The 16518-nt window shown below is 38.6% G+C and overlaps 2 protein-coding genes across 15 annotated transcripts; both read left to right on the top strand.

Moving 5' to 3' along the window:
- Window positions 1–1500: 1500 nt before the first annotated feature.
- Window positions 1501–4435, top strand: LOC135605111 (ADP-ribosylation factor 1-like). 3 transcript variants are annotated; one of them, XM_065094819.1, is made up of 7 exons: window positions 1501–1636; window positions 1987–2144; window positions 2737–2807; window positions 3012–3131; window positions 3416–3534; window positions 3907–3988; window positions 4141–4435. In XM_065094819.1, the coding sequence occupies exons 2-7, from the start codon at window positions 1997–1999 to the stop codon at window positions 4144–4146; spliced, it is 546 nt and encodes a 181-aa protein (XP_064950891.1). In that variant the 5' UTR covers window positions 1501–1636; window positions 1987–1996; the 3' UTR covers window positions 4147–4435. The 3 variants fall into 3 exon arrangements, with proteins under 3 accessions (XP_064950891.1, XP_064950892.1, XP_064950896.1); XM_065094820.1 differs by having other exon boundaries at window positions 1502–1636; window positions 1937–2144; XM_065094824.1 differs by having other exon boundaries at window positions 1503–1636; window positions 1956–2144.
- A 1138-nt stretch (window positions 4436–5573) lies between these two features.
- On the top strand, window positions 5574–15525 carry LOC135586454 (probable ADP-ribosylation factor GTPase-activating protein AGD14). Of its 12 annotated transcripts, none has more exons than XM_065094775.1 (16): window positions 5574–5781; window positions 5863–6091; window positions 6262–6323; window positions 7675–7762; window positions 7837–7898; window positions 7978–8074; window positions 8199–8543; window positions 8746–9258; window positions 9397–9537; window positions 9614–9724; window positions 13662–13739; window positions 14532–14661; window positions 14733–14758; window positions 14854–14950; window positions 15038–15125; window positions 15238–15525. In XM_065094775.1, exons 2-16 carry the CDS (start codon window positions 5996–5998, stop codon window positions 15275–15277), a joined length of 1974 nt encoding a protein of 657 aa, XP_064950847.1. In that variant the 5' UTR covers window positions 5574–5781; window positions 5863–5995; the 3' UTR covers window positions 15278–15525. The 12 variants fall into 12 exon arrangements, 8 of the variants coding, with proteins under 8 accessions (XP_064950847.1, XP_064950841.1, XP_064950835.1 ...); XM_065094769.1 differs by having other exon boundaries at window positions 8199–8642; window positions 14854–14938; XM_065094763.1 differs by having other exon boundaries at window positions 8199–8642.
- Window positions 15526–16518: the final 993 nt, after the last annotated feature.

The raw sequence follows: 16518 nt of genomic DNA, 5'->3' as shown, positions 1-16518 counted from the left end.
GATCTGGGAAGTTGACCAAAGAACTTGTGCTGGTGTGTATGATCCGAGCAATGATTTCCATCCGGATGTATTGCTTCATGTGCATGTACCAATGGGTGTTTCGGTCCTTTCGCTAAATGTTAGCGAATTCATTTTGTTCTATGTTACTAGATGAATTGGTTTTGTAGTTTTTATGGTACTGAAATGGTGGACTCTTTTGGATATGATATATTCATTATTATGCATAATTATTTTTATCTGAATTTATATTAGTGGATTAGGATTAGATGCCAGTACTGTTTTTCTAATACTTACTCTGTTTCCTCTGCAGCTTCTTGCAAATAGATTTTATTATTTAATTATTATTTTTAAAGGGTAAATTTAAAAAAAATCTTAAGTTTAGGAATTTCTCACAGTGTCCTAACTTAAAAAAAAAATTAAATAGTATTTTTTAAATGATTATTTAACCTTATTGTCCTTTACCCCATCGGTTGCTCTCCCTTGGTCGTATACGTCTTTGCGTGTGGGTTAACCTCATTGGCCACCTCCTCTCCTCCTTTGGTTGTTGTGCCTCCACATAGATCTCGTTAGTCGTTCCTTTTTGCGTGCGTATGGGTTGGTATTATTGGGCACCCCCCTCTCCTCCCTTGGTCACTTGTGCCTAGGTTGGCCCTATTTGTTGCCCCTCCCTTTTCATAGGCTGACCTTATTAGTTTCCCTTATTGGTTGTCTCCCTTGCACAGGGGTAATGAAGAAAGTGGTGCAAGAAGATAACAATGATAGGCACGATGGAGGTTAGGATAAAATAATCTTTTTCATATCGTCATAGTTTCTATAAGGAATTCTCAAACTTTAGAGTTTTTTTCATGATTTAATTTTTTTTTAATTACTATCTAGATTATTTGTTTAAGTCTTCTCCTAATTATAAATTAGATGCTATGTCTGTTTTCTTTTCTCCTAAAAAAATCCATCCATTTTTTTTCTCATGTTACTTATAAATAGATATTTATCATTTAGATATTAAAAAATAAAGAATATATATATATTTACGTGAATTCTTGAAAAAAAACTCATTAACTTTGGATTTTTTTTTTCCTTAGAGAGCCTCAAACTTGAAAAATTCTCATACACCATTTTATCTCTATAATTTTGAAAAATTATCGTTGCATTCACAGCCCTAACTGTAATTGGTCACTTGACCTATCGATCATCGCAGGAAGGCGCCTGGTGGCCAGACGAGGGAGACTGGTGTTGTCAGTTAGTGCGCGAAAGCATAGGTGACCAAGGATGGGAGCTTTGAAGTCTGTCCACGGAGATACAAGTGATCAGGGCAGGGGAGAGGAGCAGTTGGCGGGGTTAGCCTGTGTACGGAGTCGTAGGCGATGAGGGGACGAGAGGGGACCGGTGATCGAAATGGGTTTATTTAAAGAAAAATAATTACGCTGCTGTGTGGGAAAACTACAAGTGCGATAGTGGATTGATTCTCCATCACTCGTAGTCACGTGATAGGACGGTCGTCTCCCGGCGAACCGGGGTGGTCGCACGTGCGAAAGCCGGCCTTTCGACCGATAAATAGAAAACCGACCTTTCCTCACCCCCTCTGCCTCTTTCCCATCTCAGAGCTCGAAAGCGCGAAGCCGCCCGCGGAGATCTCCAGGTAACTGAGCCTTCCCCTTTCTTGCCGGGATCTCTCGATCCTTTGATCGGTTGCTTTCCTTCGCATTTCAGATCGCCTTCTTAGATCTTTGATCTGTTCTCCTCGCCTCTTCCCCTTTTATCTTGAATTTGTTCTATAGATTCTGGATCGGAACCCTATAACTGTGCTCTCTCGAGATCCACGTGCAGATCTTAGAGATCTCTTCATTCGTGTTGGTTATGAATCCGAATTTGACGCCCGTAGTCGTGGGTCGTAGATCTTCCCATCTGCGTTACAAATTTTTGATCTCCTCTTGGATAGTTTGTTTCTTTTTCCTTAGATCTTGGATCCGTGCGTGTTGGATGTAACAGCTTAGGAGCAATGGGGCTCACGTTCACGAAGCTGTTCAGTCGCCTCTTCGCGAAGAAGGAGATGAGGATCTTGATGGTGGGTCTTGACGCTGCTGGTAAGACGACCATCCTCTACAAGCTCAAGCTCGGAGAAATTGTCACCACCATTCCCACTATCGGTGAGCTTTTTGTCTCCCTATTTTTCCCCGTCATATTCGTTTACGTCTACTGTTATTGTAAAAAATGATACCGAATGTTTGAGCTCCTTTAAGCCTTAATGGGTTTCCTCTTGTGTTACCGGATAATAGTTTTGCTATTACTTGACTAGCAGTTAATTATAGTATGAAAGTGATATAATCTTTTATCCCAAACTGTGTTTACATGCTGGTATGTGTATCCATGGGTAGGGCTAAAAATATAAGGCTGCTTACAAGTCTATGGAAAATTTAATGTTAATTATTATCGTATTTTTAATGCACCTCACCAAGTGTAAGTGTTTTTTTTTTTTTTTAAATTCTTTGGTTAGAATGTCATGACCTATTGTAAATCCCTGTGGAGATTTTCTTGTGTTCTCAGTTCTTTCTTTTTCCAATGTACTTCAATTCTATCTATGTTTCTCCATTTGGATCACTAAAATGTTGCTGTGATTATGTGGTCAATTCATGTTTTGTTGTGGAGGAGGGAGTCAGGGACAGTGGCAATATTGATGAGTTTCTCATAAACACTCTTTCTTTTGTGGCAATTTTAATTTGCTTTAGTGTTTCACTGCAGGGTTCAATGTTGAGACTGTGGAGTACAAAAATATTAGCTTCACTGTTTGGGATGTCGGAGGTCAGGACAAGGTACCATAGCTTTAGCGTTAGCTCATATGAGTTGTTTGATTAGTATGGTTTATGCGTGAGAACTGCTGATGCAGTTACTTGTTAAATATAATTAAGAAAATCATCCTTGTCATCATTATTCTCACAGGAATTTGTTTGTTTTTGTTACCTGATCTGATTACTTCTCTGATAATTGTTTTGGTGATATGATCTTGTCGACAACAGATCAGACCTCTATGGAGGCATTACTTCCAGAACACACAGGGCCTTATTTTTGTTGTCGACAGCAATGACAGAGATCGTGTTGTTGAGGCGAGGGATGAGCTCCACAGGATGCTGAATGAGGTAAATTCTTCCATTCGGTAATGACTTTTTTGACCCCTTTGGTTTTGTTTCCTGTCTCTGCTTATTAGTGATAACACCAACTATAATGTGCATCATACTAGTTCCCTGTTTGCAAAAAACTGTTTATCTATTTGTATTTTCTGCTTTACTACCATAGTTGATACAGAAATGTACATCTACTTAAATTATTTTGTATGTGCATAACCCTTGCAAACAAATGGATCAGATTTTAACAATATAAATTGATTATCACAAACATGAGGAATTCTATCTTGTACTGGTAGGATGAACTACGGGATGCTGTTTTGCTTGTTTTTGCAAACAAACAAGATCTTCCGAATGCAATGAATGCTGCTGAGATCACGGACAAACTTGGCCTGCATTCCCTGCGGCAACGACACTGGTATGACACTCTGCTTTCGTTAAGCTTAAAATCTAAAGCTGAACTTTATCTTTTGTCTGGCTAATCACTGTTGTTAAATAAAAAAGAGCAATCTTCCCTCCCTCTTTTGTGAAGGATTCAAATTATTTAGCACACATAAGTAATGAATATACAATTAGACCACAAATAGTGATCTTTTTTATATGTGCATCTCCTGAACTATCATATTTAGGCAAATACCGCACGAAAAGATTATTCTTCCTTTTTGTTTGCGAGCAATTTGAAGAATTTTGTAATAAGCAGGCAAGACAGCTAGTGTTCAAGTAAACCATTTGAGATTAAGGAGGTTGCAAGTCCTGTCTAATTTGGCACATTCATCGTGATTATTTTCAGGTACATCCAGAGTACCTGCGCTACTTCTGGTGAGGGTTTGTATGAGGGGCTTGATTGGCTCTCCAGCAACATTGCCAGCAAGGTATCTTCTCTTTATTTATGCTGCTGGAATTTGTTTTTCATGCTTGCATGATCTCTTTTGACATGATTTGACAAGATATATCAGCTCCTACTTGTGTTTTACAAATCGAAATAAACTCTGCCCTGATGCACGTTTTGCTTTTTGCTCATCAGGCTTAAATTGCCAGGAGGTGCTTGTTGATATGGTCTCTCTCCCGATGCTGGTCTTGAGTGCTCAAGGGACATTGAGAGCCGACAGAACTATTAGAGGAATTTATGTGGATTATTTTACCTCAGCTTTTTTGCATTTACGTCTTAAGATTTTGCTTGTTCAGAATGATTTGAGATGTTGGCTACCTTGTGTTTTCTGTTCATTTCTGGTTATTTTCGTAACAGATGACATTTGCTTGTTGAGATCATCACCGGCGGATAACATCTTTATGGTTGCTTCTCAGCCTGCTTTTCTGTATTTCTCGGGTTTTGATGCCAATTTTGTGCGCCATCTCGTTAAGCCAATTCGTTCTTGACAACTTTAGTGAGTATGAATTTGTGCTAGGAACAAGCCCAGTGTGAATTTGTCCACCCTCATCTATCATCAGTGTATTCATGTTAGTTTGGTTGTTAAAACCTGTGGGAGTTGGTAGAAAATTAGTCGTAGTAATCGCACGAGCTGGTCAGCTTTCACCTGTAGCTTCTTCGATATGCTTTCTATAGCCAATTGCACAGCATCCACATTCATGTAATTTAAACGACACATTATTAGCATCTGCGTGCTCCTTTTAAAGGAAGTTACGAACTCAACAAACTAAACCAATACCCTCACAGCCAAACTAGATTCACATCGCTTGGATTCTTCTCAGCGATCGAAATAGCATTCATGGAGCACCACTCTCGATGCCACCGACAGCTACGGCGAGAGAGGAAGGCGGTGGTGGCGGGAGGGGGCAGCTGTCAGAGCCGGGATGAGGGTTTGGGGGCGCGCGTGGGCGTCGAGAATGGGTCGGACTTTGCTTTGTTTCAGTTCTTTAGCTTGGCACTGAAGGGCACTTAACTTGCATCATTACTCTTCTGTCACTATCTCCACAATAATAATGTTCCAATGCTTTGGGTCCCGCAGAAAGATCCCATGCCTTGGCGACGACAGGGACCATACTAGCCTCCCATCGTACACACTGCACGTTGCCGCTGTCACATAATGCAATGGCGGACCCCACATGACAGAAAGCGGTTCTCGCCGGATCTTCCGGTCGTTGCTCAGCTCGTAACGACAATGGCGGCATCGAGCTTTTATGGGGTCTCGTGATTAAAACGATCGGTTCCCGTCACCCCAACCGGTACCCAACCTCCGTTTTCCCCCAGAAAAAAAAAACCAAATTAAATTTTCATGTAAATACTAAATTTATGTATTTTAATTAAAAATCTAAACGTCATCGACCGGTTTGAATCTGATCGCCGTGCCGTCGTACCACCCATCGATCAGAACACTCACCGGCAGTAACTGTAAAAACCCCGGTCACCCTCTTCGTCGCCTCCTTTCGTGACGATGGCGAAGACACCACCAAAGAAACGACCACAATGACTATTAACACAGTTCATTCTATTGTTCTAAGCCACCGGTTTCCTCCACCTTGCGGTTTCCATTTGTTCGGCCCGGCTTCCCTTGTAGCTATTAATACCCATCCTTTTCCTACTGCACTGCTATTATTGTTGTCATTATTGTTGGCGATCGCCCAAATCTCGCTTCCGCTCCCACTCGCAGCCCTTCCGACTGCCGGAATCCCCCAAAGCATCGCTCCCTCTTGGTCGATCTTGATGGTACTTCTCTCTCTATTTCCTCTCTAAATCTCTGGAGTTCCTCACGCGAAACGCAAGTTGTGATTTGCTCTTGTCTTTCAGCTCGCTTTTGGCCGAGATCCGCAGATCGGAGGCGCTGGATTCGCAGTCTGCTTAGGAGGCTAGGTTTTATTATCCTTGGAGCTAACTGGAACGGGAGGTCGGAGTCGCTGGGTTCTTGTTGAATTAGGAGAGGATGAGTAGCAAGAAGCAGGACGAGAGGAATGAGAAGATCATCAGAGGTCTCCTCAAGCTTCCTCCCAACAGGAAGTGCATCAACTGCAACAGTCTGGTGAGATTCCTCTCTGAAACTCCCTTTGTTTGGGTAAATATCCGTCATCAGATTGTTTACGCTTTGGTGTCTCTTTGATTTCTTCTTGTGCGATTTGATATTCTCCTTTTCGTATGACTATATGGTGCTGATATGGTTGGTTTGCTTTGCTTTTCTTTCTCTTGGTGCAGGGTCCACAGTACGTTTGCGTCAATTTTTGGACTTTCATCTGCGTGACTTGCAGCGGAATACAGTGAGTGACTGATTGATTTTCTTTAGCTTGTGATATTGCGGCCTTCTTGCATTAGCATAGTGTTTTCCATCAGTCAAATCGACGAGTTTGACTTTACTTTTGGAAGATGGAACTTTAACTCTTGTGTCCATTCGTAACACTAGTTATTTGACGGCTGAAACCTAAAGAAGGTTAGTGTGGTCGCTGCAAAAGTCCGTTATTTCCTGACCCCTGGATTAAAATTTTAATTTGCTTCACAGCCATTGTGGTTTCTTTCTGCTCAATGGATAACATTTGAGTTAGGAAGAAACATTTGGACTTTTGTTCTTCATGCTCAATGGGTGATGTTGTAGTGGACTCATAAAGGATTTGGGTGTTCTTTTGTACTTTCCCATAAGGCAGCCCCAAAAATGATTTTGCTAATCTTTACCTCTCCTTGGAAGCCTGTTGACTATCCTCTGGGTATTCTTTTGTGATTTGACTTTCTTAGCATTGGTATTATCTAGGGTCAATAATTCTAATAGGGTTTTTCATGTTGGTACTAGTTACCAAATTATACTGAATAATTTTTGAGTAATGGGTATCGGGAAAGTAATATGAGCAAAGTGGGAACAGCCCAGAGTAAACGGCAAGATTGAAAAAAAAAGTGAAGACCTGGAGTAAAGGAGAAGAAGAGCAACAGCTATTGTGGTTTATACCTAGCAGAGATGATAACAGTAGGAAATAGTAGTATAAAAAATTATAGAGGAAGTAAGAGGAAATGGAGAATAATGGTTGACAGGCAGATTTTACTCAATTGTCACTTACAATAACCACATTAGGCTATACCCTTTATTAAAAGACATCTCCTACACCGTTATCAAAAGACCATCCATGTTCCTAGGACTCTTTAAGACACTTATGATTGGAAAAGATCAACTGGGTAGACATTAATGTAGATTATCCAAACATAACTAGAAGAAGGAATACTTGAACTTGTCCTACAGCAGTGTCCTCTTAGATCCCATATTTTTGAAACCTTCATGCACTGGACTATCAAATATACATGACCGGCTGCTTTGGACAATCTATCATGTTTCAACAATTAGAAGACTAAATATGGATCTTGAGTATACAGAATTTCTCATTATCTCACATCCATCATGAGACTTATCATGAGAGTTTGTGGGGTTTACTTGAACACCGATTACTAGGGACATAAACTGGCTTAGCTGCATATTTTTCTTATTGATATCAAGATATTGATTGTATTGCGGTTGGAGCTTCTTGGATGATTGATATTTTGGGTATTTAATATTATTAAGAGATAGCTACTTGAGTTCTCACATTTTCTTTTCTGGCATTTTATATATAATTTTTATTTACCATACAGTCGTGAGTTTACTCACCGTGTGAAATCGATATCTATGGCAAAATTTACTTCTCAAGAAGTTGAGGCTCTACAAAAAGGAGGCAATCAGGTAACAAGAAAAATTCAATGTAATACATCAGAAATAGGCTATGCAAAAATTTCATGTAAAATTTTCTGTCGCAGCGTGCCAGAGAGATATTCTTGAAGGATTGGGATACAGAAAAAATGAGGTTGCCTAGTAGCAGGTAAATAATAGAACTTTATTGCCATGCTCTTGTTTTTAGTGTGCTTGAAGTTTCATGGACTTTCGGATACATATTACAGCAACCTTGATAAGTTGAGAGAATTCATCAAATATGTTTATGTGGAAAAGAAGTATGCTGGTGGGATATCCTCTGACAAGCCACCGAGAGACATGCAGGTATACTCCAAAGATATCTTATTGTTTTTGAAATTTAAATTATGATGCTTATTATATTTGTCGTTTAGCAGTTTTTTAGTTCTTTTAATATTGTATTTATTTTTTGCCCTTGTACTCTGGGTAGACCCACAAGAACCATGAAGATCACAGGAGAGCCAATTCTTATCATTCCTTCTCACAGAGCCCACCTTATGATGGTCAATATGAAGAAAGATGCAATGGCAAAATGTCTGGGATGCTGGCAAGAAAACCTGGTTCAGATCGTAGTCTGTATGAAGGCAAGATTTCCAGCTTCATGTTCAGTCCAGGTCACCAAGCAAAGCAGTTGTATGAGGATAGATTTGCTAACGAGACTCCTAATTCAAGGAATTCAGACTACTCCATTACTAGTGGAGGAGGTTCATCTATATTTTATGGCCAGTCACCAAATCTGCAGGACACTGATAATAGCAGTCCTCCTTTACATCAAGTAAGAAATATTTTGATTGAAGATACACGACCCTCAGTGTCGAATACATATGCTGATGCAAATATCAAGAAGAATTTTAATGGGTTCCCACATTCACAGGTCTATTATACATAAGTTATTCACTAATTAGTCAACTTATTTCTTTGGTGATGTGACTACATGACTGATGGATATATAATGATTTTTTTCTCTCTTTGTCCAGAGGACTGCATCATCAAGTAGCTTCGGATCCTTTGACAGTAACTCTGCATCTTTGACACCATCTAGTTCAAGTAACATAATTGATCTTGTTCTCGAGTCAGAGAACTCATCTCCAGTCAAGCATCCAGATATATCTGTAACTCCCTCTGTGATGCAAGACTCTGCTCCTACGCATGCCAGGAGTCAGGATCTTTTTGGTCTACCAGTTATGAAACAACCAATTCCTTCTTCAAATTCATTTACAGATGTATTTGCTGTTAACCATCAACGTTTGTCTCCTGTCCCTTCAGAAGAAAAAGAATTGACCAAATCATTCTCTGATAGTGTCGGGTGGGCCACATTTGACTTACCTCCTCAAGCAAATCCTGCTTCTGAACAGAAGGACTCTACTTCTGTGGTTTCTCAGGCTATAAAGCATCAATTTCCACAAAATGCAGTTCAGGACCTTTTTTTCCTTTTTGCTGACCAGCATGATGAAATTATACCATCATCAGAAACAGATAAAAGTTCTCAGGTGAGGAATGTGGCAACCATTTTTCTATATTATTAGTTCCCAGGTCAATGATGTTTCACAGATTCTACCTCAATATCATCCATGATGCTCAATTAGTTTTTTTTTCTTCTTTTTTTTTGTTTTGCTTTTGGTTTGCAGACCTGGGATGCATTTGGTTTTTCTGATGGAAATTTTCAGCAAACATCATCCAACAAACTATTGCAGACCAATGAAGCAAAAGTTCTGGTGCACAATCCTCCTGCAACTGGGGTTCTATATTCCAGTTTACAATATCAAGAGGTACTTTTTCAATTATGATGTTGCACAAGTTTCTTGTGCTCATCAGCATTATATGCTTATCTTTGAAATATTGAAGGTACCTGTCGAGGTTGGTTCACAAAATTTCAGCACAGATGAATTTTCGGCTCTTAATGTACCATATGATGGCTCATCTGGATCTTCATTTTTCTCAGTTCCATTCTTGAAGGTTTGTCTTTTATATTTATTCTGAATGATCTGTGAAGTTGTTAACAAAGACTTAGCATCGTTGAGGCAGAAAGGGTAATTCCATTTTCTAGTTCAATGTCATTCATGTGTTTAGCAAGGTTATGCAATGATAATATACATATGAAATAATGTCCATTTCAGTAGAAGAGAGGAGAAAAGATAGGGTTCGTCTTATCAATCCGTAAGGGTGTACCTATACGGTACGCACTGATCTATACCGTGTGTCGATATGGCGGCACGTACCGACGATACATAAAAATGGCTAAAAATAGCTCAAGAAATTTCTGAAAAATGGAAAAAAAGTTATATTAGGATTTTTAAGTTGAAAATAAATATAAATTTAGTATAATTTTAGCAAAAATAATCTAAATTTAAAAAGAATAGTAATATCTTTTTTGGACTTTGAGGAGTAACTTTATAATATGTTTCGGACCATTCTTCCATTGATATTGAATTATCTACAAAGAAATGATTTAAATTGTTAGATTATTTTTTAAATAATTTAATGGTAAGATTCAAATGAATCAAATAATCAATTGATGGATATACTTGGTTCTACCACCAAAAAGAATGATAAGACTCCATGGGTGATGAATTAGGGTCCTCGATCTTATATATTTGTATATCAATTTGATATGTTTGTCGGACCCAATTCTGAAATTGATCCCACGACATAGTATACTAATATACCGTATACCGTTGGTACATCAATGTCGAAAGTTTTACTTTTACCACTAATCTATTGCTCCGTATCATTAGATCGATCATCGTACTGTTGCTCGATGAATAATGACCAACTATTACCGTACTGTTGTTGATCTTAAATTTCTTTGTAATACAATGGCTGTGAATATGATGAGCTTCGCTTTATGTCCATGTCGTGTTGGCTCTGTCATATTTGCTCAAAATCATCCACTACCTTTCCCTTATGTGTATAAGCTTGACTAGTATCTCGTCGAGTTCCATGATCTGAATCTTGGATGACATGCATAAAATATTGCTTTTCGGTCCATACACCACTCTCAAATTATATAGACAGGATCATCGACTCCCTGACGTCACCACCATCATCAATCAAGACACTGTTGCCCACGTTGTTGCTATGTCTTTGGACCGAGCGAGTTGCTGAATGCGATTGAGAAGGTGTCTCGTCGGCCGACTTGATTCTTTCCAACGATGCAGCCGATACTAGTGCCTTCCCTTTTGCCTTTGTACATTGGGCGGACGACTATGATGGTTGGGTGTATTTAGTTCCTAGAGTAGTCTAACTCGATGGTGTTCAGCTCCTTCCGTCATGTTCTGACCAAGGGGGATCTTCCTCCTGCTAGGGATGTTTAAGAGAGTTGAAGAGTTTGAAAGAGTGAAATGAATTGAAAGAGAGGGGAGGAAAGGGTTTAGAAACTCTTTCCTTTTATTCTAACGGTCAAATTGACTATTTGAAATAGGATAATCTCAGCCCTTGATTGGTATCGGTTAAAATTTGACCGTTACCAACCATTACAGGTCGGTAACGATCGGTTTTCGATCGTTCTGATCGGTACAGACCTCGTATCACCCGATACGGGGCCATGTAACCTGTATCGCCCGGTATGGGGCGGTTTATGTACCGATCCGACGAGTGGTATGCTACGGTACGACAAACCTTGAGAAAAGAGTTTAACTTTTTTATTGATGTATATGCCATTAGGTTTAGAATTTAGTTGGGCATGATAGTGTGCTCTAATGGGAAGAGAATTCTGAGTGAGTATACATTGTATTGACATGGGCAATTTATGCATCACTAACATATATGAGTGGTGCCAAGCCCTTCATTATGGTCCACAAAAGGTGTAGACACTAGACTAGGTCTTCTGGTTCTGAAGTGCTTTCCTTGTTTTCTTCTGTATTTTGTTTGCCATTTTTGGTTTGCCTCCATGCAACTTTATAGTTCTTTCGTGTATCTTTTCCTTATTCATACACCCTTGAAAACAGAGTCTAGCCCCTGCATGTACCTTGAAGGTGCTGTTGCCCACCTGAGCAACCTCATCTCTTTCCTTGTTGGCTATTCTAGCATAGCTTAGTTGCACTCTACTGCATCCACTGCTGGCAGCTAGATTGAACAAATTCTCGTTTATATAGGGATTTATTTAAAGTCGTACAATACTTAGCCTGCTGGTTTAGATGATGGAAGAGTGAGTATGACATTAAAAAATATAATTTGCTGAAGATCTTGTGATCAGGCGACAAGCTGTCATTTTCTTTGGCAGATTTATGCCCGTCAAAGTGATGGAATTGGAACAAAAGAAAAGAACTTCCATTCCTGTGGTGGACAAGTCTTTTAGTCAATTGTACTTATTTTGGAGGGTTTTCACTAACATTTTGACTGTATCTACTCTGTATGATTATGAATTCAGTGTTGCTTCTGTTGAAAATAGAAATCCAAATTTGTTATTGCAACAACTTTTGCATCAGAACTCCTTAATTCTATATAGATACCTTATTATATGTTGTACAATTTGAGTTGAAGACATGGTCAACCAGATTGGATTTCCAAATCATTATACATAAGCAATGGGCATTTAGGAGTCAGGAGATATAATTAAACTACCTTGTGTAAAGCTTTTTGGTACTGCAATGTTTTCTTCACATTACTTTAAGGTAAGAAGTGGAATCTTCAAACTTTTTAGTGTATTTAATCCTTTGCAGATAAGCAGACCAAGTGCTTGACCAAGGATGAAATTTGAGAAGTTGTTGGTACTTGATTTTTCTGATCAATTGGCTACACCAATTTTTTCTTGCCATGCTCTACTTACAGCAACATCCATAGGCAATCCTATCATCCTCCTCAGTGTCTGTCACTAAAGTACCTAATATTATACGTTTTTTAAAACTTTTGTATCCATTATAATCACAAGGTATATGTGATGCAACAGATTAAGTAGGTCTGTCTTTGTAAAGAGAGTCTGAATTTTTGTATCTTGAGAAATGGAAAGAGTTTAGCCATGAGGTTTTTTTTGTAAAAAAGATTGAAACATTTAGGTTTTGATGTGTCAGTTTGTCTTTTACTTATTTATTTATTGTTTGTGTTGCTTCCATTATCCTCTTCTTTTTAACCACCTTTTTGTTATTGTGATTTACAACTGGCTGAATAATGCAAGACTAATTATATGTAAATTAATAATGAAAGACTTTGACCTAATGAAAGACTAATTAATTTTATGTAAATTAATAATGCATGATAATGACATCCAAATTTTAATGTATTTCGTCTTTAAATTGTGTTTTATAAGCCATCATGTTTGGCATCCTGTTTTAGTTAGACTTCATCTCCTCACAGCTTGTGCCTAGGCTCAAGAGACATTGGAATGTGAGTGTGCTATCAGATATATTAAGCAATTATTGTCCTGGAGGAAGTATGCAACTGGAAATTTGTATGACAACTAGACATCCTCCAAAGAGCAGTCAGATAAATTCATAGAACTTTCTGTTTGATCCATAATGTTGTGTGCTAATCAGTTCATAACTTGCATTCAGAGTGTGTTTTGTGGTACATCCCATTTGACATAGCCTTGTGCAAGGCTTGGTAATGCTAGGGCTAATGACTTGCAAGGCCTGGCATGGTGCAGTACAGCATGCAATATGTACCATACCAGGCTAGGTTTTGCACATTCTTTAATTGGATAATTGGGTGATGATTGATAATTCCTGGAACAGTATGATGTCAGTATATGTGAAGCAGAGGAGGTTGTTTGATCCCTTCTGCAGCAATTGTTGTTAGGAAATATATGATGACTGTACTGCTAAGATTTAAGTTTCTTCTTCAATGAGTAACTGTCTATTCTGTAGTGTATATTGGTTGTTCCTTGAAGGTTTGTATATAACGATAGCATGTATCAAAATGCATTCGTCTTACATGACAATCCATTTGTTATTTGCAGGGAGGGACTACTCAAGAACAGAAATCAACAAATCCATTTGATCTTCCATATGATTCAGATGTAGACAAAGATAATTTGGTATTCAGCAATTAGAAATTACATTGAAATTTATGTGATAATTCCTGTTCTGATGTAGCCTTTTGTTTGTGTTTTTTTAGAACACTTAAGATCTTGCTTTGGTCTGGAAAGTTTGAATTCAAAAGTTTAGTCAGAAGGAAGATAGTTTTATTTTTCTGTTAAAAGGCAGAAAAATCTAAAGAAAACAGAATTGTTTAGCAAGCAGTTTTTCTTTTTGCATGGTTTAATGTAGTTTGAAATCTACAAGAGTACCTAATAGGCAAAAAAAAAAATTTCTTTTCCTGCGCCTTTCAGTTATAATACAGTATGAGTTGATGACTATCATAACATTTGATGACATTTAGATTCAGTTAGACAAGAATGGTAGTTGCTTGCTTTGATATTTCACTGTAGTTGTTTTAACTTATGCACTAAAATCTCTTATACTATAGTGTATCATTTGTCATAGTAACATTAGTTTGGCTGGTAGCTTATTAGTAGGAACAGGGGGTTCATTTTCAGAACTAAAAGAAAAATAATTATGATGGAGTCTTGAATCGAAATCGAGAAGCATGGTCTTCATTGATTGAAACCATGTAGCATCCAAAACTCATTTAAAAAATGCAAATGAACTCATCTTGTTCAACAAAATATGATCCTAGGTCGTTTCAATAAAGTAACCAAACAATTTATCTTGATCTAGAGTTGTTGGATGGATGCATAAAAAAACTATCCATATTTCTAAATATGAAGCATCAGTTTTACTGAATCACTGATAGGATACTGGTTCAAGTGTGTTGCTTTTCTTTGCAGTTTCCAGACATGCACTCATTGCAAACTGCATTGCCAAATCAACTTTTGCCTACAAATTTACTTGGTGGACAGCCCCAAACATGGTTTTCACAGAATTCAGTTGCAGCTTGCGTTATGCCTGTACCTCAAGGTAAAGCGTTCAGTGAGTCCATCGATTATATATCATCACACTGTTAAAAGTGTTTGATTCTTCTGTTTCAGGAAGCCTAGCATACAATGCAGGGCAGGTACCAAGCTCTCAATTGCGGTAGGCTGTGTTGAATACCTTTGTCCTGCATTTTTGGCAGTTGGTATGTATTCTAAATATTGTTGGTATAACCAGGGACTTAACTTCACAAGGTCCTGTTGCATCCTTTGGTGGAAACCCTTTTGCTTAGAGAACTGCTCGATCAGTTTGTCTGCCAAGGGTATACCTACTGGTGGGATTCGACATGTTTATACGTTGCATCATAGCCTGTAATCGAAGGCACATGTACTGATATTCTCTTCTGAACCTTGTGCTACAGCCACATCTGGAGGGTTATACAACATATGCAATCTGGCATGTTTCATATATATATGTGCTGGCTTGAAAGATTTCCCGAGTGGAAATAGGTTAGTTTTATGGACTTAAGGAGATGATATTTTGGGTATATGTTTGATATATGTTCGAACAATGTTAACTGTTTTGTGGTTGCATGTTGTTTGTTCCTTTTATTGGCCTCAGATTTATCAGAGCTTTGGCAATTATGTTAACCTGGTACTAGGGGTTTAAAGAACTGTTGATGCTTTAACCCGATTTGCTGCAACTAGTTAATTGTACCATATTTATTTGTTGAGATCTTGTCATTCCAGAAGAGTGTTTGTAATTCGTTTGTTTATCTTTCGTTAGTATGACGTTCTCAGATGTAACATTGACTTTGCCGCTTGCTTTTGTGTTCAAAGAACGTGATAGTTGAGACTGTTCCGTAGATTCTGGGTTCAGTTTTAGGCAATTATTAATAGCCTTTGTTCATATTTACTTGTTCGAATCTCAGATACATTTTTATGTTGCTCTCTTGTCAAACTAATCAATCATTTCATAAGATCAATCATTTGTTTGTAGAGATTAGTGATAATAGAATGTAAAAGCTGGATCTCTTTTTAGAGAGATCACAACAAGACCGACAAAGGACCTCTAGACTTACAACGTGACATCTCAGACCAGAACAAGGTGATCCCATGACCTTCGTGTTGTATGTACAAGTTGGCGTCGAACATCATAAAGCTGTCCTGGAAAACTCAGAATGGCTTCGCACGGTGGGACCCCTATGGGTCGATTGGCGCTCGTTCGTAGGAAAGAACCCATCTTGCTCGGCGTCATATTAGTTGGCATCGAACACTGCAGAGTTGTTCAACAAAACTTGAAACAACGTCGCACGATGCCAACCCATACAGGTCGATCGTTTCTCATTCGTAGGGTACAAACTATTATCCTGAGAAGTTAATAGTCATTAAAGGATCATGTACGATCGATCACCCATTCATATATATAAAAGTCAATCCTCTAACCAATGGGAGGGGATTTCACACATTCAATTCACTCTTATTTCACTCAATTCTAACTTAAGTTTCGGAAGGGTCGAGTCGAAAAATCTCCCTCTCGTCCTTGACCTGCGTACGATGGTCGACGACGAAGAAGCAGGAGACTAGGCCCACAACTCAATCTGACTCGACACTAACTTCCGTCACTCGAGTCTATGCGTGAGCAACCTTGCATATTCGGGATCGAACAAAGTCATGCCGACTTTCGACTATGGTGTAAGGGTTCACCAACACATGATCGAGTAAAATGAAGAAGCTTAGTATTTCGTCGCACGAATTTATATGTGCTGCTCAGTTGGCTTTTGGTCTCCACAAATGGAGTATGCTTCAGTTTCTTCCATGTTCGCAGTTCCAGTTTTGTCTCTGTTCAGCTGGCTCTAGGTCTCCACAATTGTAGTATGCTTTAGTTTCTTCCTCTACGCAT

This window comes from Musa acuminata, chromosome BXJ1-2 (assembly GCF_036884655.1).
Source record: "Musa acuminata AAA Group cultivar baxijiao chromosome BXJ1-2, Cavendish_Baxijiao_AAA, whole genome shotgun sequence".
Classification (NCBI taxonomy): domain Eukaryota; kingdom Viridiplantae; phylum Streptophyta; class Magnoliopsida; order Zingiberales; family Musaceae; genus Musa; species Musa acuminata.
The sequence above is the reverse complement of the archived record's forward strand: the minus strand, read 5'-3'. Positions and strand labels throughout refer to the sequence as shown.

What these genes read in the sequence shown, in the direction of transcription:
- LOC135586454 (XM_065094763.1), top strand. Translation starts at nt 5,996, where the DNA reads ATGAGTAGCAAGAAGCAGGACGAGAGGAATGAGAAGATCATCAGAGGT. An exon ending in TCTCAGTTCCATTCTTGAAG is followed by an intron (nt 9,725 to 13,661) that starts GTTTGTCTTTTA and finishes TGTTATTTGCAG; the next exon opens with GGAGGGACTACTCAAGAACA. An exon ending in TGCCAAGGGTATACCTACTG is followed by an intron (nt 14,951 to 15,037) that starts GTGGGATTCGAC and finishes CTTGTGCTACAG; the next exon opens with CCACATCTGGAGGGTTATAC.
- LOC135605111 (XM_065094819.1), top strand. Translation starts at nt 1,997, where the DNA reads ATGGGGCTCACGTTCACGAAGCTGTTCAGTCGCCTCTTCGCGAAGAAG. An exon ending in TCCACAGGATGCTGAATGAG is followed by an intron (nt 3,132 to 3,415) that starts GTAAATTCTTCC and finishes TTGTACTGGTAG; the next exon opens with GATGAACTACGGGATGCTGT. An exon ending in TCCCTGCGGCAACGACACTG is followed by an intron (nt 3,535 to 3,906) that starts GTATGACACTCT and finishes GATTATTTTCAG; the next exon opens with GTACATCCAGAGTACCTGCG.